The following is a 15,478-nucleotide window of genomic DNA, read 5'->3' as shown; positions in this document are numbered from 1 at the left end:
GGTCCATGGCAAAATTGAGGGCAAGGTACAGAGATTTCCCAAATACCCTCTGCCTTCAGTCATGCATGGCCTCCCCCATTATCAATATCCCCCACCAGAGTGGTATATTTTTTACAACAGAGGAACCTACATTGACACACGAGTGTCACCAAAAACCCATAGTTTACATTAGGGTTCACTCTTGGCATTGTACATTCTGTGGGTTTGGACAAATATAATAACATGTATCTACCCTTACAGTGTCCTACAGAGTAGTTTCACTGTCCTAAAAATCCTCTGTCCTCTGTCTATTCATCCCTCCCTTGGTTGCTTCCAGGTTATGGCCATTATGAATTAAGCTGCTATAAACATCCATATGCAGGTTTCTGTGTAGGCATAAGTTTTCAACTCCTTTTGGTAACTACCAAGGAGTATGATTGCTGTATCATGTGGTAAAAGTATGTTTAGTTTTGCAGGAAACTGATACTGACAAACTGCCAAAGTGACTGTACCATTTTACATTCCCACCAGAAATGAATGAGAGTTCTTTATCAGGGTTCTTGAAGAATTGGACAAGTTGTTTCTCCTATCCAAACCTTTCCTATAGAGTTAGGCTGTGAGACTAGCAGATCTTTAAAGATCCTTCCAGCTCTAACTATATACCTGTGAATGTGCTAGAAATGTGCACATGGGGGTCCCTGTTCTTGAAAGCAACATCTCTTAATCCCTCCGAGATGGATTAGGTGTGCTTTCTCAGTATTGGGCTCCACACAACATCAGTCTTTATTGCTTTCAAAGATATGCCTTCTGGAGTCAGCCTGCCCAGATTTAACTTCTATCTCAGCCCTTATTAGCTAGAGGACTCGAGCAAATTATTTAACCTCTCAAAATTTTATGATGATGAGATATAAGATGATTTTAATGATGATTTTTAAGATATGTTGAGAGGTGTGTAAAGCCCTTACTTTAGCTTAGTGCCTGGAACACGAGTAAAAGCTTAATAAGCGTTGACTGCTGTAATTGTTTTTCTCCATTGTAAGGTCCTCCAAGAAGAAGCTGTATCTTCAGATTAGTATCCTTAGTGTTTAGTAAATGACCGGGGCTCAGTTAAGTATTTGATCAACACAGAAAACCAGCAGGATGACACTAGCCGATGTTGTAACCCTGGACGACTTGATCATGGCGAAAGATGACCTCTCTGGTGCCGACATCAAGGCAATCTGTACAGAAGCTGGCCTCATGGCCTTGAGAGAACGTAGAATGAAAGTAACAAATGAAGACTTCAAAAAGTCTAAAGAAAATGTTCTTTATGAAAAACAAGAAGGCACTCCTTAGGGGCTCTATCTCTAGTGGACCACAGTTGCCTTCCAGGAAAAGGTTGGAAGTGTCCCAACCCCTTGGAGGTGTGAGGTTGGGGAAGTTGCCTAGGAGTCCATGTTCCAGTTGATCTTCATTAGCACAGCATCCTGAGTATCTTTTGAGCATGATGTGTAGGATTCCCATCTGGCTCTCTTTGTATGTTGGTCACGTGCAGTGCTGTCTTCCCAATAAAGCGGCTCTTTCTCAAAACCGCCCCCACACACACACACACAGAAGAGACCTGATGGCCAGTGTCCTACTAGAATTCAGTAGGACACAGGCTCCTTTGTCCCACTGGCTGCAGGAAACTAACCATCCCCAGTACCTGCAGACCAACAGCAGCTCATTTTCCTTGTGGCCTGCACTTGTCTCTCCTCCCAAACCCCCTGATGGGAAAAAATTGCTTCTGTGCCACTCCTGCAGAGCATGATTTTGGAGGAGAAGCTGCCCATCCAGCTTCTAGTATATGGCACCGGGGTTACTGAAACCCTCCACCTCCATCTACCCTCACCCAAGCCACTCCATATAAAATAATAATACTACTCTTTGATGCCGTCTCTATCTCACATAAAGAATAAAACCCTCTTTAGAAAACTTTGTTTTTAATTGATGTGAAACATATAATGTAAGTAGAAAAAAGTGCTTAACTGTGCAAATGTAGTTTCAAGAAAAGTCCCCTCTCACATTTTCCTCCTACCCACAACAATTTTATATCAGACTGCAGTCCTTGAATCCCTCCTGTAATGATTTCTGGAGCAGCCTCAGCCAACTTGCCTCTCTCCCCCACCCCCAAGATTTTTCCAGAGCCTAATTATTAAATGAGATGAATGATTTAAATGCAATTGGTGATAAGAACTGACTTTAATCTGATAAGATGATACTCCTTGTGATTATGGGGGAAATGAATTTGAACTTTAGTGCAGGTTTGCTCCAGAATTCTCAGATGTTTCACCAGCCACCCATCTCCAGGGACATTCAGAGATCAGATGTCAGACTTTCAGCTTGACTTTAATCCTGTAAATCCTGAAACTTGGCCATAAGATTGATGCTCACTGCACCTTCTTGGGATGATAAAGAGTCTCCAGGTAGATGACACTGTTCAGGCCACAGTGGTTATCAGCAGAAGGAGTCATCTCTAGCTCAGCTAGAGAAATGGCAGTAAACAAGGCAGCCAGAGAGGGAACTATCAGATGTATTACAGTCATAGTTATAGGTACAAATAGGTCCTATAATAGAAACATGATAAAATTCTGTTTGTTCACACAAAGGTAGAAAGTGGCACTGGAAGCTTTGAAAATTCAGAATCTTTGAATATTTTCATAGGATTATGTTTTTACTAATTTTAAAGTGCTGTTCGTATTTTTAAATCACACATATTTGATCAAGACAGTTTCTTGTTCAGATCTCTAATCTCTTCAAATACCCCATTAACGATCCTGAAGACTGTAGAGATAATCAATACCCTGTATCTTCCCCAAAGTTATGAGAAGACTGTGCCAGGAGTGAGAAAGAAAAATAAACCAGGGACTGGACCCAGGGGATTTTGATCAGAGCATGAATAATCTTTTTCTCCAGGCAGGATCCATAATAAAGGATAAAAAGACATAGTACTTAAACAAACCAGCCTGTTAGAGAAGGAATATTGTTCCAGAGAGAGGAAGGGATGTCATACAAGGAAAAGGAATTATTAAGAAGACTGGCTCCTCATGCATGTGCCTAAAGGGGAACTAATAGAGATAATATATTTAGACTTTCATAAAGTTTTCGACAAGTTCACATCTAAATGAGTCATCCTGGGATCGGCAGGGGCTGCTTTGTCCTGCACTGAGAGCTGTCTCAAAAATTGAAAATAATTTCTGGCCTGAAGTCTTACAACAGCCTGGTTACTAGTCATCCTCCAGCCTCTCCTACCCCAACATGTTCCTCCAGGATCCAGAACGATATTCCAGGAGTGCAAATTCAATAAGGTTACTCCTGCTTAACACCTTCAAAGCTCCCACTGTCATCAGGTTGAAGTCTAAATTCCTTACCTGTGATAAAGGCTTTATGATCTGGTTCCTGGTTACCTTCCTCAGTATATAACTATCATTTTTTGGATGCTCAACATTTGAACCACTTTATGTTTGGGAACTCCTTACCTGCTTTAAAGCTGAACATACTACATGTTTGCTTTTTCAGTCTCCCTTGCAGCCAGAACTCAGGCACATAACCGGGGCTCAGCCAATCCCTGGGTTCAGCCAATCAGATGCCCTGGACTTAGGAGCAAGTGATGGGACGATACAGTGGCCTTGAGGAACTCTTTCCAGCGGCTGTACTTGTAACAAACTTGAGTTCTTGGGCCAACAGAAGCAGATTACTGTGGGCTTCTGTGCCCAGTGCCCCTAGCAGAATCAGTCAGACAAATGGCAGCACTGAGTGCTCAGATGAGGTGTAACTGGTGTTCTCACCAGATCACTTCTGAGTGTGATCTGGGGCACTGTTCATGGTGATAAAAAATCTTTTGAAATTGATTAAACTCTTAAGGACACATTGCTCAATAATTCTCTATGTTAAAAAAGTGTGTGTTTAAAAAATTCTGCCTATGCCTCTCTGGGTATTGCCTTCTTTCAAAGTTTAGACACAAAAGATATATTGTAAATGTTTTTCCTGTTACTGAGGTGTACTAAAACAACTCTTGAGGAAAGAAGATTGGTATAATCAAGGATTAATATCTTTTTTTAAAATTTATTTCATTTTTGGCTGTGTTGGGTCTCCGTTGCTGCGTGGGCTTTCTCCAGTTGCGGCAAGCGGGGGCTACTCTTCGTTGCGGTGCACGGGCTTCTCATTGCGGTGGCTTCTCTTGTTGAGGAGTGTGGGCACTATGCACGTGGGCTGCAGTACTTGCAGCATGCGGGCTCAGTTGTTGTGGCACACGGGCTTAGTTGCTCCGCGGCATGTGGGATCTTCCCGGACCAGGGCTTAAACCCGTGTCCCCTGCATTGCAGGCAGATTAACCACTGCGCCACCAGGGAAGCCCAAGGATTAATATCTTTAATTTACCTTAAGTCTTAAAATCATTAAGAAAAAAAGACGTTTTACATCAGAAAAATTGGGCAGTGGATTTGAGCAAGTAAATAACAAAATATGTCATACAAGGAAAAATGTATGGACAAAAATATATGAATGGACAAAATATATAAATGGACAAAAATATATGAAAAAAGTTATCCTTCAATAATAAATGAAATGCATATTAAAACATTTTCATTAATTAGGTTTAAAAATAATAATAGGGGCTTCCCTGGTGGCGCAGTGGTTAAGAATCTGCCTGACAATGCAGGGGATGCGGGTTCCAGCCCTGGTCCAGGAAGATCCCACATGCCGTGGAGCAACTAAGCCCGTGCACCACAACTACTGAGCCTGCGCTCTAGAGCCCGTGAGCCACAACTACTGAAACCTGCACGCCTAGAGCCCATCTCTGCAACAACAGAAGCCATGCAATGAGAAGCCCGTGCACTGCAACGAAGAGTAGCCCCCACTCACCGCACCTAAAGCCCACGTGCAGCAATGAAGACCTGATGCAGCCAAAAAAAATAATAACAGTAAACACTCACTGAGGCCTGAATGTATGCCACTAAATATTTTATAAGTAATAACTCATTAAACAATGAGTTTAATAACAATGTAAGTTTTACTAGTTTATCCATTTTAAAGATAAGGAAACAGAATTTAAATACATTCCAGGTCACTTCACCAGTAAGTAGCAGAGCAGGGATATAAAGGTAAGGAGGGGTGGGACTGAAAGTTCCAACTTTCTAATCACATGGTTGGTTCTACAGGCAGCCAGCCCCCATCCTTAGGTGTGGCCCAAAACTCACCTCATTAATATAACAAAAGATACCTTTATCTGTTTCATCACTTAGGAAATCCCAAGCGTTTTAGAAGCTTTGTGCCAGAAACAAAGACTGAATATATATTTATTATAAATCATAGTATAACAGGATTTCACTTTAATTTGAAGTTATAACTATCTCCTGGCCAGTTGTACCTGGGAAACAGCAATAAGAAAAAAAAAAAAAAGGTTTTCACACTGGCAGCACTAAGTGACCTTGATTAAAAGGAGCTAGGGTTGCTGCTACACAACGAGGGCAGAAAGGGATATGCCTGGCACCGAGGGGATTCACTGGCTTATCTTGGAGCTTTCATGTCCAGTGATAACTGTAAACAGGCAGTTGCTGCAACAAAGGCCTGATGATGCTAGAGTAACTAAGGTTCTGGCCTTTGGAAATGAAGGTCCTGGTGACTCAGGCAAGCAACCTAGATCTGCAAAAGTTATGGCCAAGAGAAGGGAAATCTATAGCATGGTGGGGGTAGATGAAGATTATCAGCTAGGGCCTCAGACCAGTCACAACTGTGTAGACTGTAGCTTGTTCCACTAACCCTCCAGTTAAGACTGTACCTGACTACCACCCTGAATGATACATTGCAGATTAGATTCAATGTGTGCACAGATCCAAGCAGTACATGGAGTGGATGAAGAAATAGTATACCTCTTGTGCGTGCCTCACTTCCCCTTGGCCCATCTTTTTACTCCAGTTGCTGCTGCAGCTCTCATTTGCCTGCAGGTGTGACCTGACAATACTTCACCTCAGCTGCACAGCACACCACCCGCTTTCTGCCCTATGCTTCCTCCTCCATGAGATGCCAGTAAGAACCCAGTCAGCCAGTCTGAGCCATGCCCATACCTGGGAGATAACTCTGGACCAAAAGGGAGAAAAGCTAGTACGTAAAGATTCACTTTTTCCGTGTCTGGGGGTAAAATTCTGTGTCCATTCCACAGAGCTCCTCAGAAGGCCCCTATAAGAATTAAGCCCATTACCCCCAGAGGCAACGGGCCAAGAGCACCGTTTGGGCTCTGAAGATCACAGGGGCTGACAGAGTGAAATAGGAGCCCAAAAGGGCAAGGTGTGTTGGCTATGGCTAGATTGGGGGCCGCGGTTGGGTGAGAAGACAGGGAGCGGGGAGGCCATGCTGAAGAACACAGGTAAAATGGTATAGAGCATTGGGTTTTCCCTCAACCTGTTTCACTCTGAGCAGTCTCCCACCTGTTCTTTCAGATCACTTCCTAACATAAACTATCTACATACAAGCTTTTCTCTCAGGCTCTGCATTTTGGGGTACTCCAGGCTCATACAAGGATCAAATGAGACAATAGTTGTGAATATGCTCTGAAAGTTGAAAGCAATATACTCATGTAAGCCAGCCCCACAGAGCATGCTGTTCTTCCTATAGCACTTGATTTTACTTTGTCTTCATAGATGAAATTGTCACCCTACTGTTTCAAGACTAAACTACAAAGCATGGGGCAGCTTTTATTGAGCAATACTGTTACTTCATTTTCATCTTTATGACCTTATGAGGTAGTAGGCATTACTACCTCCAGGCCATAGATGATGAGAGGGGGGCCTGGTATTCCAACTGCTAAACTCAAGCTAAGATTCTAGCCCAGATCTGACCTGCAAAGCCCATGCTCTATACCATTTTACCTGTTCTTCAGCATGGCCTCCCCCCTCCCTGTCTTCTCACCCAACAGCGGCCCCCAGTCTAGCCATAGCCAACACACCTTGCCCTTTTGGGCTCCTATTTGCTCTGTCAGCCCCTGTGATCTTCAGAGCCTAAATCAAATGCCATCTCCCTAGACAGAACTGCTTCTTCATCAGCTTGCCAACATCACTTTCCTGAATCGCTATCTTTTTTTTTTAAACCACAAGGTTGTAACTGTTCTGCTGAATTTACCACTGGGGCTGGAGCCAGATGACAGCTTAGGTTTTAAGTAGTACCAGATACATAATAAGCACTTAAATAATAACTGTTGAATGAACAGTTGTCAGAGTGTGTACTCATTAAGCACAGGGCCTAAGTTGTCCTGTTGATCGCTATATTCTCAGCACAATAGCACAATGCCTGGCTCATAGTAGACACTCATTTGCTGAATGACTGAATGAATGAACATGAATCTGTTTCTTCATTAAACTGTGAACTCTTACAAAGTAGGGATTCTACAATGTCCAGCAAATGTTTGTTGAATCTTTTTAATGATTAATAGATTCATTTAAACAAAAGTACATATATAGTCATCATTGCCAGACTTAATATGAGATGTTAAATGTTCGATCCAATTTTCCTTCCCGGATAAGTTTTTCTTTCCTATCCTGTATAGACAGAAAAGAAAAAAGTACATTAAAAACAATGCATTCTGGCACAATTCATGGTATAGCTCTAAAAAACAGAAATGAAACACTCCCAGCCTAATTATAATCCCCTATTGTCTAAAGCCTACAGAGTATGAGTGAGGAAGTAATAATCTGAAGAAATAAAGGGACAATAAGAAAACACTCCTATTGAAAAACACCTAAATTTTAGTAAGTAGAATTATATTACCCCACTAAATAGCATACACTGAAAGCAAAATGTAAATACCTTCTAGGTAAGTGTGGCCTACCTTTCTGTTAAGCAATAATTTATCAGATAATCAAAATATATATACTCCAGGAGAGTGGACTGGCCAGTTTAAAGCAGTGCTACATGGGTGGGCCCCAGTGTAGATGGGAACATGAGGCCTGGGGGCTGGGGTTGGGGACCTAGTATCAGAGTGGTCTAGTGTCAAAGATTAGCTTGGCTTTCCGTGCAGTCACATACCCAGGCCTCTGATGGCAGTGAGCCCCACCACAGGCTGCTTTGGCTTTTCTGTTGTTGGAATATTAACATATTTTAACATTAATTCACAAAATGTGACCAACAAAACTGGAATTCATGCAGACAGGGAGCATACTAAGTGATATATGTATTCTGCTAATACTTAACCCAATAAACATCTCTTTTAAAAGCAAACAAAATAAATATAAAAATTTGCAAAGATAACATCTAAAGATTAATCAGAATAGAAAAGTTTAACTTCTGTACATCCAATGAGAAAAAAGAAATTAACTTTTTAAGTTATTTCTATATTCTCTTGCTTAATATACATAATATAATTTCCTTACCTAATCTAAAACACACCAGGAAAACAAAAATAAATAAATAAAACACATCAGGAAAACTCTTTCATGAGCTAAGTTCAAGTCTTAGATATTTAAAGTGACCAATTCATTATTTTAAATTCTAGAGTAGCCATTAAATTAAATTTGAAAGACCCAGAGACAATCGTAGTTTATAAGAAAGTATATTTCTATATGAGTTGAAACAATAAAGCAATAAAACTAAACATATAATTGAAACTTCCTGTTTTAACTCAGTTGGAAAGGAATAAAGATAAAAGAGGAACTGAAGGAAGAGTAGAAAGACAAGATGGGAATTATCAAGAGAGAGAGCTGCAGCCAGCACAGAGGGAACCTATCACACAGATACCAAACACAAGGTCCTAATACTTACTCTGTCGGTTTTGAAAACATAATACCAGAAGAGGAGGGGCCCAATTCCAAATAGAGCTCCTAAAAGTGAGGTCTTGGGAGTGGGTCTGAAATTGGGATAGACATTTGCTGATCTTGCATAGGTCCAACGAAGCAAGGCAGGATCTTCCTAAAATGAATGAAAACAAAAGATACAGGAAATTAAGTTCTACACTAAGAAACAATCTCATCAGGACTTTTGTGGAGAAGCACAAGAGATGCCCTTTCTTCTCTTCTACAGTTAAGGGTATACCCCGAATATTCCTAAATAGCTTCAAAGAAGATCTTTCATTTCCAGTATTTGTTGAATAATTCTCTGATGATCCTGTTCAGAATTTAAAAGACTCATATCATCCTTCAGCTTCCTATTTATTTAAGATTTAAGAATCCTAATCATTTTAAGCTGTCAGAGAAGGCACTTTTTTTAAAATCATTTTTTTCTATTCTTTTCTGGATTGTTTTTGGCGTCACTGTCTCTCTTGAAGTATGACAAACAGACCACACAGTATTTCCAATGAGGACAAACAGATTTCATATGCTCTATCATACTGTGAACTTTGTTTCCAGGACCTTTTCTAATGCTATGCCCACACTGGTCTCTCCAGGCTACAACTAAACTGCAGGAAGAGGAAGACAGAAGTAGGCTAACTCTGAACTTTACATTTTTTAGGCTGACTTGGCTGGTATTTTAAGAGCAAAATTATTACATTTCACATTATTAAAATAGTTTTTTGAAAGGACAAAGTTGTTAAAGAAAAATAATCAGATTGTCTTGGTTAAGAAAAAAGTAACTGTCAATTTTAATATATTTATACTAGAATAACTATGTAAAAATAGCAAATCTACCCCAAATACGTAATTAAATTTAATTAGCTAAATACCCTAATGATTTTACAAAATTATTTGCTCCAGTTAACTAATAGATAAAAATAAGCAAATGAAATCAGCTTTAAAACTTTAATACTAAGCTGTGAGGAGAACATTCAAGGTTTTAACCAACGCCAAGAAGTCATGATTGGTAGGACATAAATAATTAAACTGGATCTTTCACAGTAACATTTTAAATCAAACTGTTTGTCAAACTCTTTGCAGAGACAGTAAAGAAGGTGAAGACACAAGATACAGGTTCAAGGGGACATTTGAGCTCTATACCTGAAAGGATAAATACATCTATCTATTCTTGTATCTATCCCTTCCTGCTATTAATGCATTTGAATGACTCATGCCAGAATTCTCTACCAGTCACTTCTCTACACCTAATATCTGCCAGATCTGTCTTCCAGAAACAGACATTTCATTTCATAAAAATACCAACAGCTCCATGACCATAGTTCATTGAACTAGGTACTGTTGTTGAAAGAGGTTCCAAAACACCTGCCGTGGGAGACAGTTCTCCTTCCTTGACACCACTCCACATCCAAAGGACTATGAGCAGCATGTGATATGGTGAACACCACTTTTTTTTTTAATTTATTTATTTTATTTTTTTATTTTTGGCTGCGCTGGGTCTTTGTTGCTGCACGCGGCACGGGCTTTCTCTAGTTGCGGCAAGCGGGGTCCACTCTTGGTTACAGTGTGTGGGCTTCTCATTGTGGTGGTTTCTCTTGTTGCAGAGCATGGGCTCTAGGCGCGTGGGCCTCAGTAGTTACGGCGCATGGGCTCAGTAGTTGTGGTGCACGGGCTTAGTTGCTCCGCGGCATGTGGGATCTTCCCAGACCAGGGCTCGAACATGTGTCCCCTGCGTTGGCAGGCAGGTTCTCAACCACTGCACCACCAGCGAAGCTTATGAACACCACTTCTTGAAATCATTTCTTCACTTAGCTTCAAGGGCACACACCAGCTTGGCTTTCCTCCTAACTCTCTGGCCATTCCCTCTTAGTCTCTTTCACTCTCTTCCTCCTTATCTCCCCAGTCTCTTAATATAGGACCTCAGACCTTGTGGGTCTTTCCTGTCTACATTCACTCCCTTGATAATCTCTAGTCACATGGTTTTAAATATCCACCTATAGGCTGATGACTCCCCAAAACTATGCCTCCAGCCCTAGACCTGTACCCTGAACTGCAGACATAATATCCCACTCCCTGCTCAATGCTGACATATTGTCTAATTGGCAAATGTGAGGCCAAACATGATGTATCCCAAACTGATTTGCCAATATGCCATTCCACCTTCATCCCTGATCCTTTCACACTCTTCCCTATCTTGGTAAAAGGCAACTTCATTCTTCACTTCAGTCAAAAACCTTGGAGTTATCCTTGAGTCCTCTCTTTCTCTTACACCACATATCCAATCTGCCAGCTAACCTGATTGGCTCTACTTTCAATACATAACCAGAACGGACCACTTCTTACCAACTCCACTGTCACCAACCTCGCAGCCACCATCAACTAAGAAATTAGATTACTGCAAAAGGCTCCTAACTAGTCTCCTGCTCCTGCTTTTGCTCCCCCATAGTCTCTTTTCTACTAAGCAGCCAGAGATGTTGTTAAAATGTAAGTCCTGGGCTTCCCTGGTGGCACAGTGGTTGAGAGTCTGCCTGCCGATGCAGGGGACACGGGTTCATGCCCCGGTCTGGGAAGATCCCACATGCCGCGGAGTGGCTGGGCCCGTGAGCCATGGCTGCTGAGCCTGTGCGTCCGGAGCCTGTGCTCCACAACGGGAGAGGCCACAACAGTGAGAGGCCCGCGTATCGCAAAAAAAAAAAAAAAAAAAAAATGTAAGTCCTGATTATGGGACACCTGACTCAGAAAAGTTCTTTCAATGGCCTGTGAGGCTTGGTGTGATCTAGTCCCAGGTAACTTTCCCATCTCATCTCTTCCTACTCTGCCCTCACCTTTCTCCATGTTAGTCACAATGGTCTCTTCAGTATTTTGGGGATTAACCAGGCACACTCCTGTCGAAGGACCCTCGTATTTGCTGTCCCCTCTGACTAAAATGCTACTTTCCCAGAGAGCTGAATGGCTAGCTCCCTCCCCTCACTTCTCTGAGATCTTCAATGTCACCTTCCAAGCGAGGCCTTTCCCTGTGCCTTTCTAAAACTGCAGCTGCTTTCCCTCTCTACTATATACACACACTCCTAATCCCCTTCCCTGCTTTATTTTTCTTCTTATCAGTTCCCATTACTTAACATACTAAATGATTTAATTTTTTAACTTATTACTTGTCTTCCCTCTGGAAAGAAAGCTTTATGAGGACAGGAGTCTTTGCCTGTTTTGTTCTCCACTGTTACTGCAGTATCTAAAAGAGGACCCTGAGCAATTATTTATTCACTAAATCAATCATTCTTAGACATTAGGCAAAGAATTTCCATGTATTGCTCAATATATAATTGTCAGGCCCTCATTTACTTAACAGAACAACCAGTGAGCCTAGTGTAAAACCTGTTTTACACAGCAAAACTATAACTTCCCTGGGTCACAGAACTGGAAAAAAGAAAATCTGGAGTTTAAACCTCAGCTCTGTCTGACTCAAAGTCTCTCTCTCTCTTTTTTTTTTTTTACTACATCTTACTATCTAGCACATCAAACCCAATCGTGTGAGTATGTATACAATCAATGTCTTTGTCCTCACCTTCTCCCAAGTAAATGAGGTTCTGGCTGAAGACAATATAGCCAAATGGTTAAGAGATGCTTTGGGTTATACAGACTACGGTTCAAATTCTGCTCTATCACTTGCTAACGTATATCTCTCTATGACATACTTGTCCTTCCCATGTAGTCTTTCTCATCTGTAAAATGGGGATAGTAATAGAGCTTAACTCTTTGAATAGCTGTGATATTTGAATATCATTCAGAAAGAGTTTCAATAGTGCCTGGCACACTGTAAGTTTCTTTCAATTCTCACAACTTCCTAACATTCCTACAGAACACCAATGCAACTGTTGGGAAAAGTCTTTTTTCTTTTTTAATCTAAAAGCACACTTCTTAAATAATAATAGCTATCAGTTTACTGTGCCTGTATTATGTGCTGGGAATGTTACACAGACTATCTCATTTAACCTCACAACGATTCTATAAAGAATGTACTACCATTTCCATATATGAAAATTAGAAAACTAAGGTTCAGAAGGCTTAGGGATATTGCACAAAGTCATATAGTTTGCTAGTACATAGTGCCTTGGCGTTTGACTCCAAAGCCCAAAGCTTCAGCAAGCTGTAGGGTGTTTGGGTCTTTAAAAGATATTAGCCGAAAAATCACTATATTCCCTTCAGAAGAGAGCAGTATTGCTATAAATGTGAACTGAAAAGTGGAAAACATCTTTAAAAAAAATACACACACACACCCCATATTTCCTGAACACTCATCACAAGCCAGGCACTGTGCTGGCCGGTCACGTGCCTGATCTCATTTAATCCTCCTAACAGCCTCATAAGATAGGAAGTACTATATTATCCCCATTTTTCAGACAGGAAAACCGAGGCTAAGCAACAGAGTTGAACAACTTTTTCAAAATCACTCAGGCGGGAAGTGATCAAGCCAAGACTCAAACCCAGCATGGTGTGAATCCAGAACCCGTCCTCTTGACCACCGAGCTCTCTACCCAAGGTCAAAGGGCTAATGAACTGGCCTGCTCTCTGGGCCTGGAAGAGGATCCGTGTCTAAAATACTCTTCGGGAACGGTGACCGCTCCGCGGCGTGATTCCCCTTGTCAGGTCTGAGCTGCCCAGCCCGACGGGACCGTCCCGACTCTGGCCCCTCGATTCCCACCCGCTGGCCCCTCACTCACGATGACCCCATGACGGCTGGGGTCGTTGTACTGAAGCAGGTACTCCCGTTTAAGCCGGGATCTTATGGCCAAACGCTCGGCTTGTGCCTTCCGAGTTTCCGGAGATATGTCGTATTCAGCTGGGTCGAGGGTAGTGGGCAGGGTCGCCAGGCGCGACGTCTTGTGCTCGGGGAACGACATCTTGGCGACCCGGCGCACAACTGCGCCTGCGCGGTCCGAGGCCCGCCCTCTTCAGTCTGACCTTCGTCCTGAGGCAGTGCGCCTGCGCGTTAGCCAGAGGTTGAAGATGGAGTTTAGTAAGAAGTTCAGCCTCTTTCCTCAACCTTCCTCACGGTCCTGGCCCCCTAGTGGCGACCTGCGCAGGCTCAAGGTACTTTCCTCGCCTTTCCCCACCCCCCTCCTTCCCCTACCCCCTCCAAATCTAACGCTTGTTGCTCCTTCCTAGCAGCGTTATCTCTACTGAAATACAGAGCTTATTATGTGAAGTTGAGCTGGCAGAGACTGAAAATGGGATTGACTGTGGAATTCTGATTCAGTGTGGGTTCATCTCTGCGACTTGTGACATGTCACTTAACTTCTCGGAGTTTCCTCTTCCTTATCCCGGAGATAATGACCCCTATTCTATCCACGTAGCAAAACTGTTGTGAGGATTAAAATAAATAATTAATAGATGCCAACATACTTTGCAAGGCACAATTTCTCTTCCAAGAAAAAGAAAATTAGCTTTTCTGTGCGTTACCATATTAGATCCATACAACATAAGCAGAAGAGTATTTTTCATTGGCATGAAATAATGTTTAATAGGAGAATGATGTTAGAAGTGTTCCCTGCCTGACTATAGGTCAGAAAAAAATGGTATTGTATAAACCTCGCAAAGAAACAATATCTTAGTTAAAATACTAAAACCTTTTATGTAAAATCCCTAGCACTCTTCAGGTGCTAAGAATAAAAAACATCCTTAGAGATATGAAAATAAGCATAAGGGCACTGTGTCTTGCTGTGAAAGATAATTTTGGGAAACAAGGCGTGTAACCTAAAAGGAAACCTTCTCCACCCCTACTGTCCTTCTCCTTTCCCCACTATCACCACAGAAAAAGGGCAACTTCAAATTGTATGGCAGGGTCTTTGGGTACCAGTCAGATGCTCCTTAGGGGAAAACATGTAAACAGTATTTCCATAACTCAGACAGGGAATGGTGGATCAGCTTGGGTGAAGCGTCTGGGGACATGTAGGTATGTTGGGAAATGGTTACTAGGCAGAGAAGGGACCTAGAAAGTGTTGGCGCTTGAAGTGATGAGGAGCAGCACTACTGTCAAATTTACTCAACATTTTAATACTGTTTTAAAATATTTATTAAGCACTCGCCCCATGAAGCACACTGCACACTAGTCAGTCAATCTTCCAGGCTCAGTGGGGGAAACAACAGAAGAAATGAAGGACAAGATGTTTGTCTCTGAGAAGCTGACAATCAGGCAGTACAGAAAGAACAGACAGAATATGATAATATTTGCAAAGCAGTTTAATGATCAAATGAATATAGTAGCAAAGTGGGCTCAGGAGAATGCAGGCTGAGGGAATATAGAAAAAAGAAACTTGAGACAAATCACACTCCATTTTAAAGGAGTGGGGGGGGGAAGTTCTATTTTTTTCTGAGGTGTTTAAACATATTAAGAAAATAAAATGAAAAGCAGGAGCAAGTTGAAAATTCTAAAGACTACTTTGATAGTTTCAAAAACCTTTTGTTAATAGATTAGACACTGATCAAGGACGAAGGGCATGTTAAAAAAGAAGAGAAAAGAAAAAAGAAAGGAGTACATTGAGTACAAGCCTACAGACAAAGTTAAAAAAAAAAGACTTTTTAAGTTTAAGAGAGGGAGAGAGAGAGACAGAGAGAAGAAACTTCATCATTTCGTTTTGGATGAGTTAAGGGGATTATCTCCATATTTGCTTTTTTTTTTTAATGAGGTCATTTATTTATTTATTTTT

General features: G+C 41.6%; 1 protein-coding gene across 1 annotated transcript; it reads right to left on the bottom strand.

Moving 5' to 3' along the window:
* Nucleotides 1-7,372: 7,372 nt before the first annotated feature.
* On the bottom strand, nucleotides 7,373-13,706 carry NDUFB4 (NADH:ubiquinone oxidoreductase subunit B4). Its single transcript, XM_082839986.1, has 3 exons — nucleotides 13,493-13,706; nucleotides 8,749-8,895; nucleotides 7,373-7,529 (listed from the first exon to the last, which is right to left on the bottom strand). Exons 1-3 carry the CDS (start codon nucleotides 13,670-13,672, stop codon nucleotides 7,467-7,469), a joined length of 390 nt encoding a protein of 129 aa, XP_082696112.1. The 5' UTR covers nucleotides 13,673-13,706; the 3' UTR covers nucleotides 7,373-7,466.
* Nucleotides 13,707-15,478: the final 1,772 nt, after the last annotated feature.

The sequence above is a fragment of the Leucopleurus acutus genome, assembly GCF_964270905.1.
Source record: "Leucopleurus acutus genome assembly, chromosome: 5".
NCBI lineage: Eukaryota > Metazoa > Chordata > Mammalia > Artiodactyla > Delphinidae > Leucopleurus > Leucopleurus acutus.
Note: the sequence above shows the minus strand (reverse complement) of the source record. Positions and strands in the feature narration are given on the sequence as shown.

What these genes read in the sequence shown, in the direction of transcription:
- NDUFB4 (XM_082839986.1), bottom strand. Translation starts at nt 13,672, where the DNA reads ATGTCGTTCCCCGAGCACAAGACGTCGCGCCTGGCGACCCTGCCCACT. An exon ending in CCAGCCGTCATGGGGTCATC is followed by an intron (nt 8,896 to 13,492) that starts GTGAGTGAGGGG and finishes CATTCATTTTAG; the next exon opens with GAAGATCCTGCCTTGCTTCG. An exon ending in ATGTTTTCAAAACCGACAGA is followed by an intron (nt 7,530 to 8,748) that starts GTAAGTATTAGG and finishes CTGTCTATACAG; the next exon opens with GATAGGAAAGAAAAACTTAT.